The sequence below is a fragment of the Peromyscus maniculatus genome, chromosome 9 (genome assembly GCF_049852395.1).
Source record: "Peromyscus maniculatus bairdii isolate BWxNUB_F1_BW_parent chromosome 9, HU_Pman_BW_mat_3.1, whole genome shotgun sequence".
NCBI lineage: Eukaryota > Metazoa > Chordata > Mammalia > Rodentia > Cricetidae > Peromyscus > Peromyscus maniculatus.
In genome coordinates this window covers 4,411,460-4,438,535 of record NC_134860.1, presented here as the reverse complement: position 1 = coordinate 4,438,535, position 27,076 = coordinate 4,411,460, and the positions used below count along the sequence as shown (strand labels likewise).

The following is a 27,076-nucleotide window of genomic DNA, read 5'->3' as shown; positions in this document are numbered from 1 at the left end:
TTCATTTTTCTCAAAACATATATTTACGCCTTCTTGTCTCCTCTCAGTTACATCTTTGAGCACCATGCCAGAACCTTGCAGGAATGTGCAGCTCCCCCGCCCAGCACCCCATGCCCTCCCTAGCCCTTGGTGACAAGGCCCTTCACAGCCTGCACAATGGCGTCCTTGTCAATACCAAACATCTTCAGCAGCTCAGCTGGCTTCCCACTTCTTGGTACTTGGCCAACAGCCAGGCGGGTGACAGTGACTCCAGGTTCACCCACTACTGCAGCAGACACAGCCTCACCTATGCCACCTGAAAAAGGAAAGCCAGGTAAGTCTTAGTCTGAGCCCAAATGTCAAAGATTGCATATGCACCACTCCCCTTGCCAGAGCAGACATCACTAATCCATCACGGTAATAGAATAAGTAATCCATTACTTAGAATGTGCACTCTCATCTATCTTTTTTTTCTTGAGATAACTCAGGATGGCCTCAAACTGACTGTAGTCTAGGATAACCTTGCTGTGGAATATTATTATTTTAAAACGTTTTTATTTATTATTTTTAACATATGAGTGCTCTGTCTGCCTGTCTGCCTGTATGCCTGTGTGCCAGAAGAGGGCATCAATCCCCTTATAGATGGTTGTGAGTCACCATATCATGTGGTTGCTGGAAATTGAACTCAGGACCTCTGGAAGAGCAGCCAGGGCTCTTAACCACCAAGCCATCTCTCCAGCCTCTGTGGAATATTATTTTAACTATGAAAAGATATGTTACATTTGTTTATGCTGTGGAATATTAATTTAACTGTGTTGAGGCGTGTTATATTTATTTATGCTGCATTTGTTTGACGATGTAAGGATGTGTGTTTAACTATGTAAAGATGTGTGTTTAACTATGTAAAGATGTGTTGCATTTGTCTCACCTTGCCTGTCTAAGGCAACTGATTGGTCTAATAAAGAGCTAAACAGCAAATAACTGGGCAGAGAAAGGACAGGCGGGGCTGGCAGGCAGGGAGAATAGAATGAGGGGAGAGAAGGGAAGAAGAGAACGAGGAGAAAGAGGGAGCCACTCGGGGGCAGGAAGCCAGAGCCGCCAGCCAGGCAGACACGAGAGGCAGTGAAAGGAAGACAGACAGAAGGAAAGAAAGGTAAGAAGCCCAGAGGCAAAGGTAGATGAAGAGAAACAGGTTCATCTAAGTTAAAAAGCTAGGCAGACACGAGCCTAAGCTAGGTCGAGCATTGTAATAAGTCTGTGTCACGATTTGGGAGCTGGTTGGTAGCCTAAAAGAAAAAGCCTGATCCATGATGCTGAGCTTCTGATTCTTTTAATTCTTCCTCCAGAATGTTGGGGTTCTATGTGCGAGGCACCTGCCCGATTATGCAGTGCTGGGGGTAGAACCCAGGACTTCCTGCACCCTAGGCAAGGACTCTGCCACCTGAGCCAGCCCCACATCCATTCTTCTTTGTAGCTTTGGCTGGCCTATGTAGGTCAAGGTGACCTTGACTTCACAGACAGTCACCTCTCTTTGCCTCCTGAGTGCTGGGATGTTGCCATGACACTTAACTTTATGTAATTAAAACATTTTTTTTCTTTTTTTTGGTTTTTTCGAGACAGGGTTTCTCTGCATAGCTTTGCGCCTGTTCTGGAGCTCACTTGGTAGCCCAGGCTGGCCTCGAACTCACAGAGATCCGCCTGGCTCTGTCTCCCGAGTGCTGGGATTAAAGGCGTGTGCCACCACCACCCGGCTAAAAAATTTTTAATGTGCCTGTGGAACATTTTATTTTATTTTTTTCAATTGGTCCCCTGGAATAGGAGTCATAGATGGCTTTAAATTGCTGTGTGGGTGACAGGGATTGAACCAAGGTCCTCTGGAAGACTGCTGAGCCCTTCCAGCTCCTCCATTTCTTTCTTTATTTAGTGTGTGTGTGCACACATGTGTGGTACAGGTGGAGGTCAGCTTGACCCCAAGTTGTGCACTTGACCTTAGAAGCTCATGTCTTCCTCAGAGACTTCTCTAAGAAAGAAGCTGCATGTACTTGTAGAAGATGCTTTGAAAGGATTAAAAAAGACATTCTGGCGGGGCGGTGGTAGCGCACACCTTTAATCCCAGCACTCAGGAGGCAGAGGCAGGCAGATCTCTGTGAGTTCAAGGCCAGCCTGGGCTACACAGCGAGATCCAGGAAAGGCGCAAAAATACACAGAGAAACCCTGTCTCGAAAAACCAAAATAAATAAATAAATAAAATAAAATAAAAAATAAAAACGACATTCTGTATGTAGCCAGAAAACCCACAGCCCTGTGTCAGTACAGTTGGGACTCGGCCTCTTACGAGGCTTTTGGCTTTGGCTTAGGGACCCAGCTAACTCACAGCGGCTGGCTGGCTGAGCTCCATGAGCCCATCAGTGCTATGAGTGTCAAAGGCAGACTGCCCTCAGAGGAATTCTGAGCCCTGTCTGCACCTCGGCTCCCAGGCCCCTGCTCCTTTCTCTAGCCTTCCCGACCCAGTCTGGTGCAACCCAGTTACCTTCATAGTAGTGATCCTCCACCGTGAGAATCCTGCCTTTGGTTGCACGCGCACAGTCAAGAATGAGCTTCCTGTCCAGGGGCTTGATGGTGAAGGGGTCCAGCACCCGGATGCTGATCTTCTCTGTGAGGGAAGACCAGAACACAGCTCAGAGAAAGGCTGCATGCTGTGCTCTGCCTGTAGTGGAACTTCATGTGGTGGCCCCTCATCCTGAATGGGGGGTCTTGGAGATTGTCTCATAGCTATGGGCCTAGGAAGAACTACTCTCTGGGGGCTGGCTGTTGAGTCTTTGCTTGCCAATGCCCTCTGGGAGATCCTGGTCAGCTGTGTGCCCTGTGGACTGTCCAAGGACAGATTGGTATGGGGGGGTCCTCATCCTCCTATGCCTTTGAGGATAAAGGGGGGCTTCAGATGTCTGATCCAGACAAAGGTTTATGGAGTGATAGAAGAAGAGCTGTAGCCAGCGACCTGGGAGAAAAGCAAGACGCTCACCACACCCAGCCGCCCAGCCTGGGAGGGGCTTTCTGGACTTCTCAGGCCTGTCTTGCTACAGGCTCAGGCCTGTTTGCCCCCATACCTCACAGGCCACTCTGACGTCACCAAACCAAGCTACTACCCTTCGCTTCCTGGTGCTCATAGCTTGAGATGTGGCATGTCTGGTGAGCCTATGGAGAGGAGCTTAATTCTGCCCTACGATATCACTAGCTAACATCAATACCTGTAATAATAGTGTTAATGCAAAGTCACACCTAAGTCCTCAGGATAGTCATAAAGGTTAAGAACCAGTTTACAGACGGGGAAACAGAGGCACAATGATGGCCAGTAATTTATTTAACTAGAGCCCAGCTGAGCTGTGACTCCAGTCTCACCGTCCAGCTCCAAGGCCTCTGATAGGATGTACTGGGAACACAGGTTGGGACTGAAGTCATCAGATGTCCCAGAACCTGCTGGGCATGGTGTAATGACTCCAAGGGTGGCTTCAGGGTCACCATTGAACTAGATAAGGGTCTGTGTGACATGTGGACGTCGCTCAGTCCGTGGCCTTCCTGGTCCCTTCCTCCTTACCTTTCTTCAGCAGCTCCGCAGCGGCCAAGGCCTCATGCAGAGTCACGCCAGCCCCGATCACTGTCACCTGGTCATCTTTGCTCTTCAGAACCACCTGGGGGCGACACAGGGAAGGGGAAGTTCAGACTAGGAGCCAGGGTAGGGTCTGGTGGTGGGAGGAGCAGCAGGGTCTTGGCTCTCTGGGGCTCTCTCGGACACGAAGGGCACTGACCTTGGCTTGGCCAACCTGGAAGTCCTCATTGTTGCTGTAGATGATGGCATTTTCTGGGCGGCTGGTCCGGATGAAACAGATGCCCTGAGATTGGAACAGATAAACTGAGAAATACAGGACAGCACTTAGACCTGTCCTGTGACAGAGGGCGGGGTTTTCTAGATGGCCACTCTTCCCAGGTGCAAGCCTCTGCCAGCCATCAATTAATATAAATATAGTCATTGGGTCCCAGCTGCTACAGCAAGGAATGGGGTTGTTCCTTGTGGCTGGCACCTCTGAACACACGAGGAGCATTCCCAGCTTGGCTAACCTCAGACTGGAAGCAAAACAGTAGACTGACTGGCCTGACTTCTTGGTGGGGCTAGCCTCCAGAATGCCTCAGTGAGGCCGCCCCTGCTCTTAGGCAAGAAACAGGAAGCTCTCTATGCTTCTCTGTGGCAGGGCAGCTCTTGATCTGAACCATTTACTCTGTTCTTCAATTCAAGCAGGGCAGATATTGTCCCCTGTCCAACTGGATGCCATGATGTACGAAGAATGGTATGCTTTGTTCTTCCTGGGCTCGCTTCTTTAAGCTATACAAACACCACAACCAGGTCAGGAAATGCCTCCCTGGGCATCCAGTGACCAACTCTGCCTCTGCGCTGGCCTCCTCTTCTGCCTCTCTACGGAAGAGCTAGCTTCGAAAAGAACAGCGGCGTGACTAACCTTCGTGTTGGCTGCTAACTCCACTGCCTTCTCTGTTGCGACTCCGTCGCTCGGGTAAAAGACGGTTGCCATGGGGACCGACCGAAACATGGCCAGGTCTTCCAGGGCCATCTGCGAGGGCCCATCTTCCCCTGGGGTATTGAAAAGAAGAAGAAGATGATGATGACTGGCCCCCTGGTCCCAACCCCTCCCACATCCACTGCTCTGAGGAAGGCAGTGGGTGCTGACATCCGGTCTAAACTCACCAATGGACACGCCACAGTGGGAGCCACAGAGGTTGATGTTGCTCTCCGAGATGGCTGCCATGCGAATCTGGTCGAAGGCCCGAGTAAAGAAGGCCGCGAAGGTGCTGCAGAAGGGAACCGTCCTGTCGCGTGTGGCACACCCTACAGCAATGCTCACCTGAGGACAGGAAGGGCGGTCAGCCCTGAAGAAGCAGGGAGCCCAGAACCCTCCTGAGGCCACACGTGGGAAGTGAAGAGCCTGTGATCCTAGCGCGCTAATTCACGAGACTTGTGTATATCTGTAACCTGTTTCCCAACCCCAGACTCCTATGGCTTGAAATAATCACCTCAAAACTTCTCCCAAGATCATTTCCTTTGACACCAGGTATGGCAGCCATCTGCAATCCTAGCACTTAGGATATAGCAGGATCAGGAATTCAAGGCTAGCCTTAGCTACATACTGAAATCTAGGGCAGCCTGGGATACATGAGAGTCCATCTTTAAAAAAAAAAGGTTCTATGGGCCAGCAGGTCCCCTTAACTACCACACCTGTGCTACACACAAGCTCCTCCCACGTGTAACTGTCCCTTGGGAATACACCCCCAAAGTGGCCATCAAGGACAAAGGTCAGCGTGGGGCCCTAGTTGCTCCTGTGGTTTCTCTGAGCTGGCCCACGGCTGAGCCTTGGCATCGCCAATCTGGCTGCCCCGGGGAGGAAGAGGGCTTCGGCCTGGCGCTGCCCCACCGTGGGGGTTCTGCAGCTGTGGCCGGCTGTGCCCCTCAGCCCACTCACCATGTTTTGCTCGGCAATGTAGCACTCAATGAAGCGGTCTGGATGCTCCTTTTTAAAGAGCTCTGAGAAGGTGGAGTTTTTGGTGTCCCCATCCAGGGCGATGATGCGGTCACTGGCATGGCCCAGCTTGGCGAGGGCCTGTCCGTAGGCCTTCCGGGTGGCTATCTGTAGGAGGAAGAAAGGCTCTGAGTGCCACAGAGGCATGTGCAGGGCCGAGGCCTGGAGTCTTGTCTGAAGCTTCTGGGGGACTATAAGCGTGGGAACGGAGGTTGGGCGTGGGAGCACCAATGCTTGTAACTCCAGCACTAGGAGCAAAGGCCAGAGTCTGTTGAATTTGAGGCCACACTTGGGCTACACGGTGAAACTTGGCATCAAGAAACTCAAAACAACAACATAAAAAGGGAAACAAAAAAAAAAATAAGCCCAGTGAGACCTGGAAGCTGCCAAAACACAAGACGACCAAGGGCCTGGAGGCTGAAAGCTGCAGGCCTCACTGAGAGCCTTACTCAGAGAAAAGCACAGCCCAAGAGAGCTCCACCTAGCCTGTACCAGACCACGAAGGAGCCCTGAACCCCAATCTTTTCAACTAGAAGCTTACTCTGTGACCAAGTCCCTTGCGCTCTGAGCCTCTGTGGGCACATAACACCGCCATCAGGAACAGACAAGGAGCCTGAGCTTCCCTGTCTGCCACAGATTCATTCCTTTCCAGAAGGCCTAGACCCGGGGAAACCAGAGAACCAGCCCCATCCCAGTTCAATCCACTAAAGAGCCAACTAGGTACCTTGTCCCCCACTCTGTAGCTGGGTGGGGTGGGCATGCGGATGTTGGCAATGTCCACTGAAGGGGCATCCTCCAGAGGGGGCGTGGCCAGGATCTTCTTTTTGCTCTGGACCTGGCTGTAAATCTCCTGGATAATCTGCTCAGCCATGTTTTTGGGGAGGGGCTTCCCATGCCATGAATCCTTGTCTTCAATCCCTGCAGGTATTGGAGAAGACAGAAGGTCAGGTAGGGGTGTCCACAGAGGGAAATCATGGGAACGGCGGCGTCACAGGAAAGAAGAACCGGGCACTATTAGGGACAGGAAAAGAGGGTCACAGAAGAGGACTTCTGCGTACCCACTACTCAGAAATGGCTCAGATGAACAGGAGGAGGAAGAGGAGGAGGAGGAGGAGGAGGAGGAGGAGGAGGAGGAGGAGGAGGAGGAAGAGTGTCCCCTTTACCACTGCCCCTGCAGGCCCTGGGCCCAGACTCTGCAGCCCATGCTAGAGAACTCAGACCCAGTTTTGGGGGGAGTTGGAGGAACCCCTGCCGGAAAACGAAGCTGATGACCAGAAGGAGAGAGAACTTCTAAGTTTATCCAACACATTTGTGAGCACAGTAAGGTCTTCCCATCCCTTCAGAGCATCACCGTATGGGAGGTCATCTTATGTCACTGTAGCCTAAGCAGATCCAAGACCAGACAGACCAACGCTCCCAGCCAGTACCAGGCAGTCTGAGGCACCTCCAAACCTAAATCTCAATGCTGGTTCCAAGGTTGAACTCAAACCATCCGGCTTGGCAGCAGTCACCTTTTCCTACCACGCCATCTTGCCAGCCCCTTTCCTTCTGAGACACAGCCTCACATAACCAGGTTGGCTTCAAACTCGTTAAGTAGCCGAGGGTCACCCCGTTCTCTTCTGCCTCTGCCGGCCGAGTGCTGGGATCACAGGCATGTGCCTCACAGTCCCGCTTCTATTTTTCTGTCTTTTTTATTACAACCATTAGAACTGGGGTGAGATTTCTCATGGTCTCTGATCACTTATTTTTTAAAGTAGGCAAGGGATCTGGAGTTCAGCCTTGGGTGTCGGGGAGGGACCATGCCTGCGTCACTCTCAAGCGGGGAACCACGGTCGGAGGTCGGGGAAGGCCTCTGCCAGGCACGACCCCAGTGCACTGCTTCCTTGCGGGAGAATTCAGGCCTTTCCAGGAGCTTCAGGGCTGCCAGTGCCACGCTGCACTGCCACCCAGGGCAGATGGCTGGAGCTGGCAGGGACGGTCTTTGAATGACACCATACACTAAGGGGCTGTTTCACTCAGGAAGCGTCTGCCTGTCTATACAGCCCAGTCGAGACCAGTCACTCTAGGAAAATGACAGGCATTTCTCCAGGCACAAGGGTCTCTCTGGGAATGGGGACACACAGACCTGAGATCCCACGGCCCTTGAAGGTCTTGGCGATGATGGCTGTTGGTTGGTGCTTAGCCTGGCCAAAGGCTTTGCACAGCTCCTCCACGCTGTGTCCATCCACGATGATGGCGTGCCAGCTGCGGACAGAGGTGGCACAGGGTCAGGGGCAGCCGGGTGCCAGAGGACCCTGAAGAGCCCCTAGGGGCCCAGCATCTGGGAGCTTGCCTGCTTGCCACCCCATGGCCGAACTCCAGCTGGAAAGTCTAAGACACGACTGTTTCCAATCCGGACTGCTTCCTTTCCCCTACATTATTCTGCTTCCTTTGCTTAGTTTTAATTTCCCTCCTTTCAAATAATTCAAAGCTTAGTTCATGCCCCGTCCTTTCGTCCTGATCCACTCATTTCCTAAGAGATGTTTTGGAGACAATGCACCGAGTTTGGAACCCACGTGTTATTAGATTCATAAAATGCTTGGCTCAGTGTGCACCTGATTCCTCCATAGATACTGCAGACTTCTATACACTCAACCGTGTTATTTAACCTCTGTCAAGGAGCTGGGACAGCCCTGTGAACCCTAACACTCTACCCTACCCCACCACCATTGGGGATTGAACCCAGAGCCTTGTACATGCTAGACAAGGCTTTACCATTGAGCTCTGCCTCACCATCACCTTTTGGGGTATATTAATAAAGATGGCAGTAGACCAAAGATGTAGCTCAGTGGTATTAATGCTTCCCAAACACACATGAGGCCCTGGTTCCATCCTTCAGTAACACAGGTGTGCAAGCACCCATACACAGACACACACTGTAATTTGTCCACGGTCACAATGCAAGTTGTATGAGGATACAAGGAATTACAGACACAGAACCCAGTGGCCATGGCCAGAGTTATACTTGTTTCCAGACTGGTGTGATCTTGGGGAGACCCTGTAGGCACCTGGTAGCTGTTTCCTTATCTGCCCAACAGAAAGCCTATTCCTAACTTCCATCACCTCCCTTTGTAAGGTCAAGACAACCTGGACAGCCGGTCTCCTCGACGGTCACAGACACAGATCTATTACCAAGGACAGCCGTGGCTGCTCCACCCAAGGCTCCCAAGCCTCGAGTTTCCCGGGTCCAGCCTGCTCCCCTGCCCGCAGTCCGCCCCTCCAGGGCCTCCTCAGCCATACGGCACGTCAGAGCCCCCAACTTCAGAGCATCTTGTCTTTGGGGCTGAGGAGAACTGCCCAGGTGGGAAGCCCTCAGGCCGACCCCTACCTTACCTGCTCCACAACATTGAGTCTGAACTCACAGTCACTGAAGGCTCCTCAAGTGGGAAGTTCAGAAAACCCGATACCATTTCACTAGAGAGGAAGCCTGCCCCTCCTCTCCAAGATGGACTAGCCAACTCATGTTCACCCTTGCCACACGTCCTTCAGCCTCATGGAGCGAGCCCAATACACCTGTGTACCCTTCTCCCCATAAACAGACTAGTGTCTAAGTGATGCGACCATGTGAATAAACCTGCTTTAAAAGAGCCCTTCTCAGGCCACGGCCTCATACATACCCAAAGGCCTCACAGCGCTTTTGGTAGATGTCCACCTGGTGCTGCAGGGGAGCTGGGTCGCTCTGGCCCAGCCGGTTGATGTCAAAAATGGCAACGAGGTTGTCCAGCTTGTAAATGCCAGCGAAGGCCATGGCCTCCCAGACAGAGCCCTCGGACACTTCCCCGTCTCCCAGCATGCAGTAGACTCGGTAGCTGTGGACAAAAGGCTCGTGGGAGGGCTGATACCTCTCTCCTGGGAGAGTGAGGCCCTCAACTCCACCCTCCCAAGAAACCCGGACAGAGGTGCAGCCAGCCACATAAGGCTACGTAGAGCAGGCAGCAGGGACACGGCAAGGTCCACGTCACCACTGGGACCCTAAGGCCAGCCCACACTCCACGAGTACGCCGCCAGGAGCCGCAGGACCAGCTGCTGAGATGATGGGGAGCTGGCCAGTACAAATCAGAGTTGGGGCTCTTGAGGCAAGAGTTAGAAGGAAGAGAGGTTGAAGGACTGGGGGGGGGGTTGGCACCCCGCCCCCAGCAAAGACTGGATAGCCGGGACCTTGGGAACCTGGGGGAAGAGACTAGGCACAGCTGCTCAGCACAGGGACCAGGTGCCTCACAGGGAGGCTCTCTGGAAGTTCCTCCAGGACAGCTTTCTCCCCTCCACACAGGCAGGGGCGGTCTTCTCAAAGCAGGGTGTCAAGGTACGAGTATGAAATCAGGGTACATTACTCGAGAGAGCAGAAGCTTTTGTTGGGGGGTGGGGTAAAGAGAGGTAAGGCTAGAAGCAGAGGACTGGTTCAGAGACCCCCCTAGTCCCAAGGGAGGTGAGGATCTGGAGGTCTTGTAGCAGTAGCCAAGAGTAACTGCCTCCATCATGGGCCCGCCCCATGGTTGGTGCTGGGCCCTGAGCTGAGTGACCTCCTTGAGAGGAATTCCCCAAAGCCACAGAGGCCAAGAAAACATTCAGATTAATCAAAGGACTTGTGTCTGAAGTTACATATCTGACTGTGTCCTGGGCTGTCAGCTCCTTGCTGTACAGAAATGCACACAGAGGGAGGGGTGTCAGGATGGGGAGGTGGGTACCCCTACACCTGGCCCAGTATTCAGCTGTATGGTTCTGCCTGGCCGGGCTCACAGAGAAAGGCCCTCAAACTGACTGCAGGTCCATAGTTAGGGGTCAGAGCTGTCAGCATGACTCAGCACTTCCGCCGGCCCAGGCCACAGAACTTCCTGCATGGTTCCCTGCCAGGGCCTTTCCTTGTGAAGTGTCTACTAGGTGGGGCCACTGGTACCCTGGACGGGAGGGCCCACATTTCAGACACATGCTTTTCTGGAACATGGTTTTCCTCAAGCCATCTTCTCCCTTCCTAAGGCTACTGGGGCCCAAACACCCCAAAGGAGCTCTGGTCTGACACAGCAGCTCCCCAAAGGACCTCCATGATAAGAGCCAGGGAGACAGGCATGTGGGGATCCTGATCTCCAGAGCTTCTAGGGAGGTGGAATGGCTGTGTCCCATGTCCAGTCCACTTCCACAAAGTCAGACTGGAACCAAGCTGGCTTACAACATAGCCTTGTACTTCAAGATCAGAGACAGGGCTGGCCCCAGAGGGTCAAAAGACTAAGGAGAGGAGAGTATCCTAAGGTCCTGAGATGCTGGGAATGAGGCTGGGAATAGATGCGGGGGGCCTAGAGAAGCCTGGGCTAACCCTAGCTGGAGATGCCAGATGTCAAATGTTAGGGATTGATACTATACTGTGATCCACTTAAGTACCTGTCAGCATGGCTCTCCAGAGGCTGTAAACTAAGAAGGCACCCAGTAGTCAATGACAGCATTGTCAATACTAGACTTACTCTGTACATCAGGGCTCAAAAAAATTCAGAGATGTTGGGGCTGGGGGAGTAACTCAGTGGAAGAGAGTTAACTCAGTAGAGACAAGACCTTCACTCGGCCTGCAGAAAACCCGGGGGAGTAACTCAGTGGAAGAGAGTTAACTCAGTAGAGACTAGACCTTCACTCGGCCTGCAGAAAACCCGGGGGAGTAACTCAGTGGAAGAGAGTTAACTCAGTATAGACAGGACCTTCACTCGGCCTGCAGAAAACCCAAAGATGTGAGACGCGCTGAAAAATCACAAAGACTTAGGGCAGTCTAAAAACTTGTTAGTTTCAGGTAGCGGTGCCTGCCTAATGTGTGTGATTTGTTTTTTGTAGTCAAGACAGGGTCTCACTGTGCAGCCTTGTCTCACAGAGATCCACATGCTTTGCCTCCTGAGTGCAGGGATCAAAGGCGCGCACTGCCCAGCATGCCAGCTTAATGTTAACTGCAATAGAGTCCGTTTACTCCATTCTCCAGATCACAGAAATAAAAGCTCTACAGGGTTAGAAGGGAAACTAAACAACAAATTAGGGCCAGGGGCTGCAAAGGTGGCGTCGGGAACCAAGATAAAGGCCCGCCCGCGCTCATGGGAACCATCTTGCACGTCCAACAAAAGACTGGCTAAGTGACACACGGTATGCCCACAGGACATCACACAGACACTGAAGCAGCTCTTGTTAGTTCAACCCCGAGGAAAAGGCCACGACAGACTGTTCAGATGTTTTAGGGCTCAGCAGGTACCTGATGCCAAGCTCGACCACCTAAGCCCGACTCCCCAAGTCCCTTATTGTTCTCAAGTTTCCACTACCTCCACACCTCGCCACGGCATATGCACATTTGCCTCCTCACTATGACAGACTGGGTGTGTGGGGGGTGGGGTGGGTGTGGGGGGGGGGCGGTGTGTGTGTGTGTGTGTGAGAGAGAGAGAGTGTGGGGGGGTGGGGTGGGGGTGGGGGGGGGAAAGTTTAGCATTTTAAAAAGCAGAATGTGAACTTACATTAGGGTTACAAATTTGTAAATCCTTTATGAAGACTTAATGTGGAAGAAATATATTATTAGATTTCACTTAGGGAAAGGGGTTAAGAATAAAGAAAGGGAGGCAGACTTGGTGATGCGCGCCTGTGATTCCAGCCACTTATGAAAGAAACTGAGGCAAGGGGACCACAAACTGAAGGTTAGCCACAGCAATTAGAACTATAAATGATAAACAATAAAAGGAGAGCTAAGGTCATGCACCACACTTCTTTCTCTCTTTCTTTCTCCTTTCTTTCTTTCTTTCTTTCTTTCTTTCTTTCTTTCTTTCTTTCTTTCTTTCTTTCTTTCTTTCTTTCTTTCTTTCTTTCTCTCTCTTTCTTTCCTTCTTCCTTTCTTCCTCCCTCCCTCCCTCCCTCCCTTCCTTCCTTCCTCCCTCCCTCCCTCCCTCCCTCCCTCCCTCCCTTCCTCCCTCCCTCCCTTCCTTCCTTCCTTCCTTCCACTGTTCTGTAACTCAGTGCTAAGTTGGCAGTGTCCATATGTAATCACACGGTGGCTGTTATCTTCCAGGGGGCCTGAATTTTAAATTTTGTTTTTCATGGAATATCTCTCTAGAATGCGTTCTTTTATAACTGCTATTAAACTTAGTGTATTTTATTCTTGTAAATAAGAATTTTAGCAACTCAAATAACAAGAGCATGAAGACTGTTAGACATATGTCTAAAATATCATAATTTTGAAAACCCTGGGACATTGATTTATTGTCCCTGAATCTCAAAGAGCAACACACCAGCAATTAGAAAACACTGAGAAACTTTTTTTTTTTAAATTGTATCATTGTTGATGAATAAATGTACTTTAAGACAAAAAGCTTTTAAAAGAGCTTGCAGGGAGAGTATGCCAGCAACGCATTTGGCTCTATCAGCGTGCTAGCTCTGGGTGCCTGGCTGGGCCCGATAATCTCCCGGTGCCCTGGCCCTTCACCCCACACCCCCACCCTACACGGTACTGTCTGAGGGCCCAGGCTTCAGCTAACCCTGGCTCTAAGCCACCGCAGCCTCTGGGAACCCACTAAAGCCCTTCTCCCTACACTGGTTTGTTCTATTATGTCGAGGTCAGAAAACGATCCTTCACAGGGAATTATTTCAAGCAACTGTAGGGAATAATTAACTCACATCTCTGGTTCTAGGCCAGATAAAATGTTCTTAAGCATACACCTCATCCTCTTCGACACTTCATCTCAGAGTGAATCATTTCTGGGTGTAGCTATGCTCACCCTAAAGCTCAGCCAGGAACTGCGGCCAAGGCTGTGCTGGGGGTGACCCTGGACTGAGGGGCTGGGTCCTGGAAGGACTGAGGCTTTCCACGGATCCAGAAGCCCCCCCCCTCAAGAACTTCCTGCGAACAGCAGGTGCTTCCCGGTGTGTGGGCGGGGCAGTCAGGCTTCCTACCTGTCCCCAGAGGGACCTGGCTGTGGCCTCTCTTCTGCAGGGCTGGCCTACAGGGAAGTGGGATGTTCCTGGCTATAGGCCAGTCCCCTCCAGCCCTCCTAGGAAACTCCTTGCCCACAGGGCACCTGGGGACGATGGGTGTGCCTCTGGACACTCAGACCAGAAGATCTAGGTAAGTATTCTTCCTAGTGACCCCTCCCACCCCTCCCCTCAGTGGGGCTTCTCTAGGTGAACCCCAGCACTCAGCCTTGCTCCCACACGGTGGACTGGCGAACTGTTGGGACCAGTGGTTACTCCTAGCAGTCTGTTCACTCGGCTTCCTAGGCGCAACCTGTCCACAGCACATCAGGTGGCTGAAATCTGTCCCAAGGGCACCGGGAGTTCAAGAAACCTCCTGAGGCCAGAATAGCTAACCTACCCACCAGGCTGTACCCACCCACCCACCACCTCAGTCTCTTCACTAGCTGATGGGAGGTGCCTCAAGGACCCTGCCCCCCAGAACATAATTTAATCCTCTTCATACACAAAGGCAAGAAGCCCCAGCCAAGCTTCCTGGTACCCAGTCAGACGTGGGGGTGGGAGGCAGGCTGCTCTGACACTTTCAGGAGCCAGGCACTAGACTGAGGGCATGTGGTAGCACCAGGTACTCAGGATGCAAACCTGACCTGGCAGCCAGACTCTGGGAGGCTCCTTTATGTCTGAGCTGGTCTCGTCTGAAAGGAGTGCTGGCCACGTCGCCATCTCAGGGCTATGAGGGCAGAAGGGGGCACGTGTTGATTTTACTTAGCCCCAGTCAGGCAAGAAGAGGAGCCAGGGGCAGTGTAGCAGGGGTTAGCCTGGGCCACTGAGGAACCCCCTCAAAATTACCAAGGGTAGGTAGGAGTGGGGAGCATGGGTTACCTGGCTTTGTCGAAGTATTTGCCTGTGTATGCCATTCCACACGCAGCTCCCAGGCCCTGGCCCAGGGAGCCAGTGGCCACATCGGTGAAGGCTTGTTTCTGTCGGAAGAGAGATCCACAGTTATTCAAGGGGCCAGGAAAGAGCATTTCCAACACCCCCCCCCCCCCAGGGTCTTGGCTTCTCTGGCCATGGCAGCCAGGGCAGCATCCTCACCCAGAGCCAGTGAACCCCTCCACTGCAGAAGGCCCTTCTGGAGACTGAGTTCGTATTCAGACAGCAAAATCACTGTGGGATTGGGTTCAATTCCAAACCCTGCCCTCTAGTGAGCTGTGTGACCTCAGGCTGGGAACTAAACCTCTCTGAGCCTCAACTGCCTCCTCTGTAAACGCAGCTGATCACACAAAGCAGCTAGAGATGGGTAACAGAGATTATAACAGATAATCGAGAGTGTTCGGCCCTAGTGAACACCTAGACCACAGCGTGCCTGTGATACGTCAGTATGTGCTGGGATCAACCTGGCACCAAGGGGCAAACCACTTCCTTTCCTAGGTAGGTACCACTAGCACTCTGCTATCAGCTCCTGACTGGCTCTCCACGGACCTCTCTCTTTTCCTCCCTCATCATAGTCGGCTCCTCCGCCTTTCCCCTCTCCCTTATACTTAGCAAAGAGGGAGATGAGGCAGGGGCCCAGGAGGCTCCCTGCTGGCTGACTTACCGGGACAGGATGCCCATCCAAGTCAGAGCTGATCTTCCTCAGGTTCAGCAGCTCTGCCTCGGGCAGGAAGCCAGCTTCAGCCCAGACTGCATATAGGATGGGAGCTGCATGGCCCTGTGGGAGGTGCACAAGGAGGTCAGAGGCAGAGCTGCAGGGACCGTTTCCACTGCACGTGCAGCTCCCGGGCCTGGCTGAGCTGGCCAGCCAGGATATCCATTTCAGAGGAGGAAGCCAGCGAAGGCCACTTCTCCCCTTTCAACCCTCTCCAGACGCTTGGTTTCCAGCCCAAAGTTCCCACAGTCCAAAGTGGGTAGGCACCATGACAGGTGCAGGGGCACAGCTGTGCAGCTGGACAAGTCCAAAACCCCAGCCGGCGGCCGCCACCCTAATCCCGGCTGCTGGCATGGGACATACTTGGACAGACTTCTAAGCCTCACAGCCTGCCCCGGGAAACCAGAGGCTGCTGAGCCAGGCCGGAGGACAGGTGGATTTCGGGCCGTTGTGGTACGGTTGGCGGCTGTGATTTTTACTAGAAGAGGAAACACGGGGTGTCGGCACTCCCCAGCCGTAGCAGACTGTCACTCACAAGGAGAGCAGGCTTTGGCCCTCAGGACGCTGGCCCAACACAGAGTGGCTCAGGCAGAAGGCGACACAGGATCTCCAGACCTGGATTTCAGTGATGCCTGTCAGCATCAAAGCTGAGCACACACCCAGCAGAAGCTCGGGTTCTTCTGCCCCCCACCCCGCTTGGTTAAGTCTCTGATGTGCCAGGCTACCGTACCAGTTCATTTCGGTTCCTTAGCTCAAGTTCAATTTGTCAGTTCAGCACAAGGCACAGAGCGGGGAGTAGGCTGAGCAGGTAGGGAAGGAAGGGTGGGCTGGGGCTGGGCTACCACTCACCACCATTCCAGGGAACCCACAGGGCCCGGCCCCAGGTAGGTGTGGCTAGCAGCAGGGCTCTTACCTTGGAGAGCACAAAGCGATCGTTGTGAGGGTTTCGGGGATCCAGGGCCTTGTAGCGCATGGTATGGAAAAATAGGACAGCCATGATCTCGGCAGCGCTGCAGCATGATGTGGGGTGGCTGTGGCCAAGGAGAGAAGACAGACGTGAGCATCCCGGCCATAGCTCCTGGCCTACAACATCCACTCTGGCATGTGTCAGGGGCCTGGGGATGCCTGTTCTGAGGAGAGACACACAGGCAGGGCTCATCGCAGCCATGGGCTCCCACTACTTAGAAACATAGTATATGTTTCAAGGAGGCTACTGTTGGTGCCTTAGGATCTAGAGTGGCTTGGGTACCAGGGACTGCCATACCATCCCAAGAGTACCCAGTATGGGGGTGGAGCTTAGTCCCTCCCTAGGAGTTCCTAGAGGGACTTAACTGGTCAAGAAGCCACACCCCAAAGAGACTGCTCAGAATCCACCTGCTTATAAGGAGCAGTCTGCCCACTCCAGGGTCCATTGGGGCCACGGGCAGAGGGAAGGCTTGCAAACCCGAAACATCGGACTTTAGTTTTCTGGTTGTTTTTTGAATGGACATTCTGAAGGCTAGCATACAGAAACGTGTAACACACAAGCTCTCTCCACAAAGGCTATCATTAGAAAAATAACAAACCCTCCTGCCTGCGGAGAGATGAGAGCTGAGGTGAGGTCGGCAAAAGCAAGAAGCTGCCCTTCCAGTCTGGAGTGGTGGGGTCTCTATTTCAGAGTCTTATTTTGACAACTGAATGGTTTTAGAAAGCACAAGGATTATACCCTAGAGGCTGTGTGAGTTCAGGCTTCACAGGATCACTTGATTAACCCGGTCCCCACCCCGGAATGGGGCCAGAGGCTGTAGCTCCTGGCCAGTTGCAGGGTCTGCCTAGCCACACTCTCTTAAGGTCGGCCTCCCACACATGCAGCTCGGCTCGGCCCTGATGCTGTTGCTTGAGGCGCTTTACACTACAACATGCCAATACCAAGCCCAAGGGCACATGCAACCCTGGGTGGGATTCACACCAGCAGCCTCCTCCCCTCTTGGGGTTCCCCATCAGGTTAGGGGTAAATCGCTCCCAGCAATAGACAGGTTAGTAGAGGAATCCAGAACTGTCCATGCTGGTTTAGTTCCCACGGTCCCAACACACGATAGCCTCATACTTCACCATCTCTATGAACTCCTGGTCATGGGGGAAAGACACTACACCTGAAAAGAGGGAGGTGAGGACATGTCAACCAGAGACTCTCGTCTGTCTCAGAGGGACCCTCACCCCTTGCCCCCAGCGCCCACTTCAGTTGAGAACACCCAGGCCAGCTGCCCTTCCTACCCTCTGAGTACAGCCCCAGTCCTAAGATGACTCAGCAGTTAAACACCCTTCCAGAAGATCCAAGTTCTGATCCCAGCACCCACACGAGGGGCTGCCTGTAACTAACCCCAGCTCCAGGGGTTCTGACACCTTCTTCTGGCCCCCACAGGTACCAGCACTCACATATGAGTACCTATAGCCACACAACTAAAAATAAAATAAATCTTTTTTTTAAATGAATGCAATAAAAATTTGAAGGGGAGGGGGATGGGAAATGGCATGGCTTGTTATGAGGAAGCCCCAGTAGGGAAGGAAGGGCCCAAAGAAGAGAGATAAGGGCAGGGACTCTGCCTATTGACCAAGGGGTGACACTCTGGCATGGCCATAACCCAGGAGGACACCCAGAAAAAGTGTATGGCGGAGTGACGTCTGTGGCAGAGGAGGGCCCAAGCTCACACTCAGCAGACATGGAGGAAGGTGAGGAGCTACAGGAGATCCCACCAGTTGATATGTGGAACAAACTGTTGATTTATGCTTTCCTTGCTAGGCCCCTGAAGAGGTACCCACAACACATCTGGCCAGCTGCTGACGTCGTCTTCACACCCACTAAATAAGCCCTACAGAAAGAGTCCAGGCCTCCCTGCTTCTCCCAGGGCAGCCTGCCTTCTTAGCGGGGGCGGGGTGTATGGATATGGGCGCCATCGTGTGGGACATGTGACTTGGCTCAGCTCCAGGAGGCTCTGCTCCTTTGTTTGTGAATGGGGGTGCTGTGAAGGGCTCTGGGGGAACCGGTGAGGGCCACTGCCACTAGTGGCTTGTAGCCGAGTGTTATTTTAAGGTGTGTTCCTTTTGTTTGTGTTGCACTGGTTTCCCTCTGTGAAGCTGTGTTACCGTGCCTGCCTAAAACACCTGCTGGTCTAATAAGAACTGGTCAAAAGTGAGGCAGGAGAAAGGATAGGCCGGGCTGGCAGGCAGAGAGAATATATAGAGGGAGAAATCTGGGAGGATAAAGATCTAGGAGCCAGAGAAGGAGGAAGACACCAGGGGCCAGCCACGCAGCTACCCAGCAAGCCACAGAGTAAGAGTGAGATACAGAAGTAAGAGGACAGGAAAAGCCCAGAGGCGAAAGGATAATTTAAGTTAAGAAAGGGCGGCTAGAAACTAAGCCAAGCTAAGGCCGGGCATTCATAAGTAAGAAGAAGCCTCCATGTGTGATTTATTTGGGAGCTGGGTGGAGGGTCCCCCAAAAGACCAAAGACCAACCGGCAACAATAGTGGCTGAGGGTACAAGGTGCCAAACCTCTCAGGGCCTTCAACTGCTCACCCATAGACCGGGACTCTGGTTCGCCCGTCACTGCAGGCAAGAGAGAAGCAATGAGCCAAAGATCGAGAGGATGCTGTCAACTGTAAAGTGCTGAGCACCGAGGAGACACGGCCACTCTTAAGCCCAGATTTCTAGAACACCTGTGGGGCCAGAAGCAGGGACCTGTGGCTTCAGGACAGACTCTCCTTGCAGTCCAGCCTGCCTGATCAGATACCTGCAGGTGCCATGGAAAACACAGTGGATGCATCTGAGCAGAGGCGGCGTGAGGGGTGGGGACATTCACCCTACCACCTGCTCTGTGTGCTGGACAGGAGCTCCAAGTACACTCGGCTGCTTGTTAAACAATTCTGCCTCGGCCCAAGGGGGGGCCATTTACAATCTCAGTCAGTTCAGTCTACCCAGAAAGAGTGCAGTTTGGAACCCGGTCCCAATAATGTCTCTCCCAACACACACACACACACACACACACACACACACACACACACACACACACCACACACACACACACACACACACTGGCCTTCTCCAGACCACACACAAGCTTCCTTGGTCCCCTCTCCAGGAGGGCTTCCACCCCTATAACATTCATTCATACTCTTGGGCTTCCCAGTAGGAAAAGGCCAGAGAAGATCCCCCAGGGGCCTCGAGGTGAATGAACAAACCAGAGAGGTCAAGCACTCATGGCCTCACCATGGCAGCCTCCAGTGTTTAAAATCTACAAAAGAAAAGACTCGGGCACCTAAGGGGGTACTAGAAAAAAAACCTGGACTGAACTTAAAAAGAGCAGAAAAAAGATGTGTGATGTGTTCAGGTGCACATGTGTGTGCATGAAGGAGCCGAGGTATGGTCTTGGTGGTCTTTCCTCAGGTGCTGTGACCTTGGTTGATTTTTATTTTTTACTTTTCAGTTCTTCAAGAGAGGGTTTCTCTGTGTAACATGTCAGGCCGGCCTGGAACTCACTCTGTAGACGAGGCTGGCCTCGAACTCACAGAGATCCACCTGCCTCTGGCTTCCAAGTGCTGGGATTAAAGGCGTGCGCCACTACCGCCGGCCCTTGGTTGATTTTTGAGGCAATCTCATTGGCCTGGGACTCACCAGGTAAGCTAGACTGGGTGGCTACTGAGCCCCACAATCCACTTGTCTCTGCCTCACCTGCACTGGATTATGAGCAGACACCACCACGTCCACGGGCCCTGAGGGCTTCTCAGGTCCTAAAGCTTGTAAGGTCCGAGCTAACACTCCAGCCCAGAAAAAAAATTAAAAATAAAGCAAAAGCTGAAGAGGTGGCTCAGAGCAAGAGCACTCACAGCTCTTCCAGAGGATCCAGGTTCAATTCCCAGCACCCATGATGGAGCCTGACAATTATCTGCAACCCCGGGGATCCAACCCCTCTTCTGGCCTCTGTCAGCACTGCATGCGTGTGGTATGCAGACATACAGGCAAAACATTCATACACCTAAAACAACAAAATAAATAAAAACCCTAGAATTTCATGAAACAGTAAGAAAATACATACTATAAAGAACCAGAGCCCAGAGCCAGTTCTTTCTAAATTATTGTTTTTGGCAGGGCCAGTTCCGGGATCAAACCCAAGGCTGCCAAGGAGAACAAGCCCTCTGATAGCACACTACATACACCTCTAGACCAAAAGCTAGTTCACAAGGGTGGTGTGAGGAGTGGGGAGACACGGAAAATCTAGCCAACTGGTGACTCATTTTCATATGAGAAGAGCAGTATCGGGCACAGCAGTGAGGGCAAGGCGTGTTGGCATATGCCTGTAACCCTAGCACTCGGGAGCCCGAGGCAGGCAGACGGCCATTTCAAAGCCTGGGCTACAGTAAGGACCCTGTTTTTGTTTGCTTTGTTGTTTGTTCTTAACAGGACTCAAGGCACAAATATATGGTGACTATTCTGACCCACCTGATATAAAAAGATTTGAAAACAAAACAGTTCTGGGGGAAATGCAGTTTACCCAAATGCACCCGAACAAGAGATAGTGAACGTGAGCCACTTTGGCCACATAGAAAGACTATGTCCGAGAGGCCTGTTCCCCGAGACCCAGCAAGCCTACACACACACACACACACACACACACACACACACACACACACACACACACACACAGGAACACACGGGAGAATGTAAATGTACGCTCCAGGTGTACCCTGGGGAACAAACAAGAAGGCTCCCATATTAAACTAAAAGGAATGGCCTGGAACCAACGCCGCATGCATCAACAGGACAGATGACTGAAATACAAGGGAACATAGGTAGCAGAGGCAATGAGGGACCTAGCCTTTACAGACCCAACATCAACGTCACCTCACAAACACAGCATGTGAGAAAAGCACACCAGAGACATGACAGAGACAACCACATTGTTTGTGAATACATACAAATACAATGTATACACACTCTAAAACAGAATAAAGGGGCATTCGGGGTGTTTTTCTGGGAGAATGGGAGATAAGGAAAAGGACAAAGAAGTCGCCTCCCTCCATCAATCCCATCTTATTTTTTGAGACAGGGTCTCTCAATGAACCTACAACCCACCAACTGGCTAGACAGGATGGTCAGTGAGCCCTTGGGGTCCTCCAAACGGACCTGGGATTACAGGTGTGTATTGCTACACTTGGTTAATTTATGCACATGTTCCCCTCCCCTTAAATTTGGTAAACTGAGTGTGGTACACACATCTGTAATCTCAGCACTTGGGAGGTAGAGGCAAGACTGTTTCCCATGAGTTCAAAGCCAGCTTGCTCTACAAAGTGAGTTTCAGGCCAGCCAGGGTTATAGGGTAAGGCCTTGTTTCTAATAAATTCAGGGTATCAGATGGAAGTCCCTCAAACAGTGAGCTGATTCCCACCCAGAATGAATCTGATCCTGGACCTCAGACCATTCCTTCAGATCTTTCTCTCACGACACCTCTCCTGAGCCAGTTAATATCCATATTGACATTATCACAGATCAGGTCTAACATGCTTCTCATTTTAGGGTTGGGACTGTCAGGGTCCGCAGAAGTCAAGTGACCTGTCCAGAGACCCAGTGCCAGTCACCAGCAGGGTAGGACAAAAGCAAGAAAATGTGTGACATGCAAGGGAATCTGTAAAAAGAAATGAAGCATGAAAAGCCATACTACCAAGTGAACAAATCTACTTATTATGCCATATGAAAGAAGCCAGACCCAAAAGACCTCATTCTGTCCAATTCCATTATGATAAAATATCCAGAAGAATTAAATTTACAGAGACAGGAAAGCTGAGCCAGTGTGGGAAGGGAGGAAACTGCAGATGGGCAAGAGAGGTCTTTCAGCAGCTGGGGCATGTCCTAAAATTAAAAGTAATAAAGTCACTAAAATTACCATAGATATAAAAAAAAAAATCTTAGCTGGGCAATGGTGGCAAACACCTTTAACCCAAGCAGAGGCAGGTGGATCTGAGTTCAAGGCCAACCTGGTCTACAGAGTGAGTTCCAGGGCAGCCAGGGATACACAGAGACACCCTGTCTTGAAAAACAAACAACAACAACATCTCAGAATTAGCTGAGAATACAATTCAGTGGTAGAAAGTACTTGCCTGGCTCTGGGACCACTCTCTAATACCACAAAAACAAAACAAGTCAGATGTGTACATTTAAAACCTTTCACTCTGCCAAGTGTCCCTCCATGGGGCAGTTACTGATCTGTCTGTGGAAGGAGGCCTGTGCTGGGAAAGCCCAGTGGAGGAAGTTCTCAGGTGTCTGTACTTCCCAGACCAGCTGTACAGCCTCCAGTCATCACACTCTTCTCCATCCATGGATGCAACCAACTTCTAAGCAAGAGACCCCACTGTGAGCTCTGCTCGATCTCACCTCTAGATACTACAGCCCCAGCTCTGTCCAGGTCCCTGGTCTCAGGGGTGTCCTGGACACCCGGGGAAGAGAACTGCTCCTGATTCCATGGGACCAGGCTCTGGAGACAAGAGGCCAAGTCTAGGAGTCAGTTTGAGTTCACAGGAAGCCACGAGGTGGTCTCCAGCAGACCCTAATTAGCGCCCGCCCCTTTGTTCCCAGGTTTAAGGAATACTGGCAGTTAGCTTTGCTGATTCAGGGCTCACCCAGGCAAAGAGCCCAGTAGTTCAAGAGCTGGCAGGTGTCTCCACCCAGAATTGAGAAACATGGCGGCTGCTGCTGCTGGGGCAATCTCAACCGCTTTGCTCTTGCCTCAATCAGAGCCAGGAGGGGCAGGAGGAGTCAGATGTCCCCAGGCAGCCTAAAAGAAACTGGCCCTTGGGAGCCCTGTTCTGCCCCATGGGGTTGAAGCCACACAGGGGCTAGAGTCTCGAGAGGGCCCTCTGAACATCTGGTCAAAGTGCCCCTAAATGCCAGAGCTGGGGAACAGGGAAATAGTTCCAGCCACTTCAACAGCGGGCAGCGGGACCCAGGGTCTGCTCACCCCAAACCCTCAGCCTCACTCCTAAGGGACCTGATTTGAAAATCATGGTTTGGATGCTATTTATGGGTTACATGTTGGAGGTTTGGGCCGGGGCGCAGAGGTGGGATGGGCGCAGAGGTGGGATGGAACACGGGAAGGTCCTTGGGGGAGCAGAGCGGTGTGCTCTCCGACTTCCTGTTTAGCTGTGTTTCTTCCTCTCTCATATTCCCACCGTGAGCCTCACCTGCACATGTTTGGACTCTCTCCATCTAAAACTACAAGTTTAAACAACAACAACAAACCAAAAAACCCAACAACCTTTTCTTTGGGCTGGAGAGCAGACTTAGGGGATAGAACGACTTTATTGCTCTTGCCAGGGATCTAGGTTCAATTCCTGGCACCCACCCAATGGCTCGCAGCCACCCATAACTCCTCTTCCAAGGGATCCAATGCTCTCTTTCTGACTTTCATAGACACCAGACATGTACATGCACACATACATACATGCAGGCAAAACACACACACACACACACACACACACACACACACACACACACACAAAATAAGTCTAAAAACAAAACAAAACCAAAATAAACAAATTTTAAAACCAAAATAAATGAAAAAATTTCTTTGTAAAATTAGAGTGCCTCATGTATCTTATACAGTTTAAAAAAAAAAAAAAAAAAAAAAGACTAACCAGCTCTCTATGATCCCATCATTTAAAGATGGAGGAACGGAGGCACTGAGGACAGTAGGGTCTTCCTGACAGGGACATTGCTATTCGGAACAGAGGATTAGATCTACTTCCTGGTGCTCACTAGCCAGGTCTGGCCTACCCTATCCTCCCAAGTACTCTCCCCAAAGCTGTGGAGTCAGAAACACTAAGGGACTCGCTGAAAGCACAGACTACTTCCCCTTTAAGTCAGGCCTGACCCGGGTGCAACCGCAGATGACACTTGGCTGCATTTGGCTGACAGTCCAGCCCTGCGAGGTGAGGCCTGAGAACTTTCACCACTAAACTCAGCAAGCCGGCCACTCTGACAAGGCCTTTGGAGTTTCCTTTTGTTAAAGCTCGGGTGAGTTGGACCCCTGCCACAGCTGGGTTGGCACGTGGAAGATGACCCCAGCGAGTCCGGCCACTGTGGGTGCTGCCTCAACAGAAAGGCCTCTGTGATGTTCCACCCACCCCACTCCCCACACGGGGGCCAGTGTGCTGACTTTCTGTGGCCTGATGAGGCCTACTGCACACAGGGCCGATGAGACAATACTGTCCACTCAGGACCGCTTGCCATTCTGAAATCAGCAACCTGGATCCTAACTGATAGGATGTCCAGCCTCAGTGGGTGGCCAGTGAAGACTGGACCAACGTGTTCTTTCTCTACCAGATCCCAAATTGTCCCAGAAAATGGGACATATCGATTGGGTGGTCAGTTCAGCTATCTGCTCCTGACTGGGTCAGAACTTCAGTACTGAACCTGCCTTCACTTGCTGGAACTCACTGCAGTGAGCCTCCAAATAAACATTCAGGAGCCAGAACACACTCACATCTCAAGCCTTCCTGGAATATTTTCTGTACACACATACCCTCTTTGCACACACATTTCAAAATCATTCTTGTGACAGGGCTTGAGGAGCAATGTTACTTCCTGCTGAAAAAACATTTTTCCGAGTAGTGCTTTTCTGCATCTAAAATATACCCAAACATGCAAACAAACACACACATCGTACTTTACATACCCACCGCTGTCATTTCGAACGTGGATACTTTCAGAGTTCAGGGAAGTCCTAAGGCTACAATGTAAACATTGGTGTAACTCCGTAGCCACTTGTAACCTTTGCCCTGGAGACCACCCCTGCTTTGGAAGTAAATCCTCTTACAGCTGAAAATGTTACTTAGTTTCTCTCCAAGTTATACCTGACTTTCCTCTGCCCTTTCATTCATTCTCCAGCCTTATATGGGCCCTGCGCCCAAGAGAACTTTCTGAGAAGCCAGCCCCATGCCAGGCCGTACTAAGCAGCCACCGACTACCAGTTTGGTCAAATCACGTGACACACTACTTTTCAACGTCTTCATGTGTAAACTGATTATCAGGAAGGGATCAAGGATGCTGTGTTGTTCCAGGAACACCCACCTAGCTGCTCCCTGACCTTGGCAAGGTCTGCATGCTTATCAGTTTTGTAGAATGCGCAGCTGCATAGGTAGCAGTTAGTTAACCGCTCCGCCTCTCTGACTAGACTTCAACCCGAGGGGAATCATAGGGACCAGTGGAGAACAAGCAATATAGGACACGAAGACCTACTCTGCGCTAAGCTAAGGAGAAGACCGTGTTGAAAGGAAGTCAGGTCTCTACTCGGGCAGGGAACTCCCTATACCACAGTCAGCGATCTAAACCCAAGAGAGATAACAGGTCCAAAGTATGCATGGGAAGTACAGTGGCAAAGGGCTCCCAGCCCGAACCTGAGAACACCCGGTCTCAAACGCACCAAGGGTAAGGTAAGGAGGAACCCACGCTAAAAGGCCAGAGAGATTAACTCTAATAATATATCCTGTATGGAACTGGCCAGAATCCAGAATTCTGGTCTTTGTTCTAAGCTCACAGCTTAGTTGGGTTTCTGAACATTCCCAACCCAGTCCCCCAAAACCACTCACACCAGGTCCGACGGAGACCTCAGAATTTCTTGAAACCACCCAGTGTGGAAACACCGTTACCCCAGAACTTCCCTTTCCGTGTGGGCCCCGCGCCTTCATTCTACAAGCTTGGCAAACCTCCTTCCCCCGGCCTCGCACTCCAACCTCCTGGCTCGGGTCTGATCTTAGTCTCCCTTCTTCCTTCTCATGCCCAGGGTGTTGCGAACACGAGTCACCTCCCCGCCCCCACCCTGAAGTCCTCAGCGGCGCCGGGATCCAAAGCAGGACCCCAACCCACAGAAGGGTAGGAAGAAGTGTCGAGGAGGAGAGCATGGTTAGAGATGCGGGGAAGGGTGGGCCCCGAGTCTCCGGCAAAATGGTGGGCTCTACACACATTCTCCGCTTACAGTGCCAGGGCAGAAATGGCAGATTTCGCTGTGACCTTGAACAATTGATATAAACCCGGAACCTCAGTTTCCCCATCTGCAAGTCAGTGGAACCAACAGGTTGGTGGAGAGGGATGGGGCCCCCACGTGCGCCAGGCTCTCCCGCCAGCAGTCATTGTGGCCTCCGGGGTGCAGCCGCGGAGCTCGGAGGCGCGCTCAGGTGCAGCGGGAGCCGGGAACCCGGGCCGGCTGGAGGCGCTCGCGAGGCCGAGGCCCAGGCAGCGGAACCCGGCCGCTCCGGTGCAGCGGAAGACTCCGCCATCTGACCGCGCCCCCGCCGCCGCCCTCGTGGCGACATCGTGCAGCGCGACACGGAGCCAGCGAGACCGTGGGGCCCGGCTCCCCGCCCCGCCAGATGCGCGCGCTCACCCAGAGCCTGCCGCGGTGGTGGCCTGGATGGAGCTGATGCGCAGGCGATTGGCCGTGTCCTTCAAGGCCTGCAGCTTCTGCTGATCTGGCTTGTGGTAACCTTCCATGGCGCGATCGGGCGAGGACGAGGACGCTGGGGATAGAGATGCAGAGCCGGTGGCGGCCCAGGCGGCGAAAGCAGCGGCGGAGGCCCGGCGAGGCGGGCGGGTGCGTTAAGACTCCTTAGGACCCGCCCAAGGGGGCGGGGCGGGGGCGGGGCGGGGCGCCGGATCACCCCAGGCCGACGAGTGGCCTTCAGCCCCGCCCCGCACTTTCTGGACACTTAGAAGCTGCCAGGCCTGGGGTGTCTGTCTGGGCACAGTGCTCTGTTGGAATTAACCACCGACGCTAACGATTTCAACAAAGTAACTTCACCACTACACCAGGTTCTAAGCGTGGCTCAGAGCTCGCCGGCTGTTTTGGGAGAAGAGAGACACTCATCGGTAATTGCACTTTCC

General features: G+C 52.2%; 1 protein-coding gene across 2 annotated transcripts; it reads right to left on the bottom strand.

Moving 5' to 3' along the window:
• Tkt (transketolase) lies at window positions 1-26,817 on the bottom strand. 2 transcript variants are annotated; one of them, XM_006981496.4, is made up of 14 exons: window positions 26,580-26,817; window positions 16,082-16,199; window positions 15,118-15,231; window positions 14,403-14,500; window positions 9,221-9,412; window positions 7,690-7,808; window positions 6,289-6,482; window positions 5,508-5,672; window positions 4,736-4,892; window positions 4,491-4,621; window positions 3,786-3,869; window positions 3,575-3,668; window positions 2,510-2,632; window positions 1-295 (listed from the first exon to the last, which is right to left on the bottom strand). In XM_006981496.4, the coding sequence occupies exons 1-14, from the start codon at window positions 26,684-26,686 to the stop codon at window positions 120-122; spliced, it is 1,872 nt and encodes a 623-aa protein (XP_006981558.1). In that variant the 5' UTR covers window positions 26,687-26,817; the 3' UTR covers window positions 1-119. The 2 variants fall into 2 exon arrangements, with proteins under 2 accessions (XP_006981558.1, XP_076400251.1); XM_076544136.1 differs by lacking the exon at window positions 26,580-26,817 and adding an exon at window positions 26,172-26,503.
• Between the last annotated feature and the right edge of the window lie 259 nt (window positions 26,818-27,076).

Excerpts from the sequence above, each read along its gene's own strand:
- Tkt (XM_006981496.4), bottom strand. The coding sequence starts at position 26,686 with ATGGAAGGTTACCACAAGCCAGATCAGCAGAAGCTGCAGGCCTTGAAG. Across the intron at positions 14,501-15,117 it reads TGGATGGGCATCCTGTCCCG|AAACAAGCCTTCACCGATGT; the intron begins GTAAGTCAGCCA and ends CTCTTCCGACAG. Across the intron at positions 5,673-6,288 it reads GCTACAGAGTGGGGGACAAG|ATAGCCACCCGGAAGGCCTA; the intron begins GTACCTAGTTGG and ends TTCCTCCTACAG.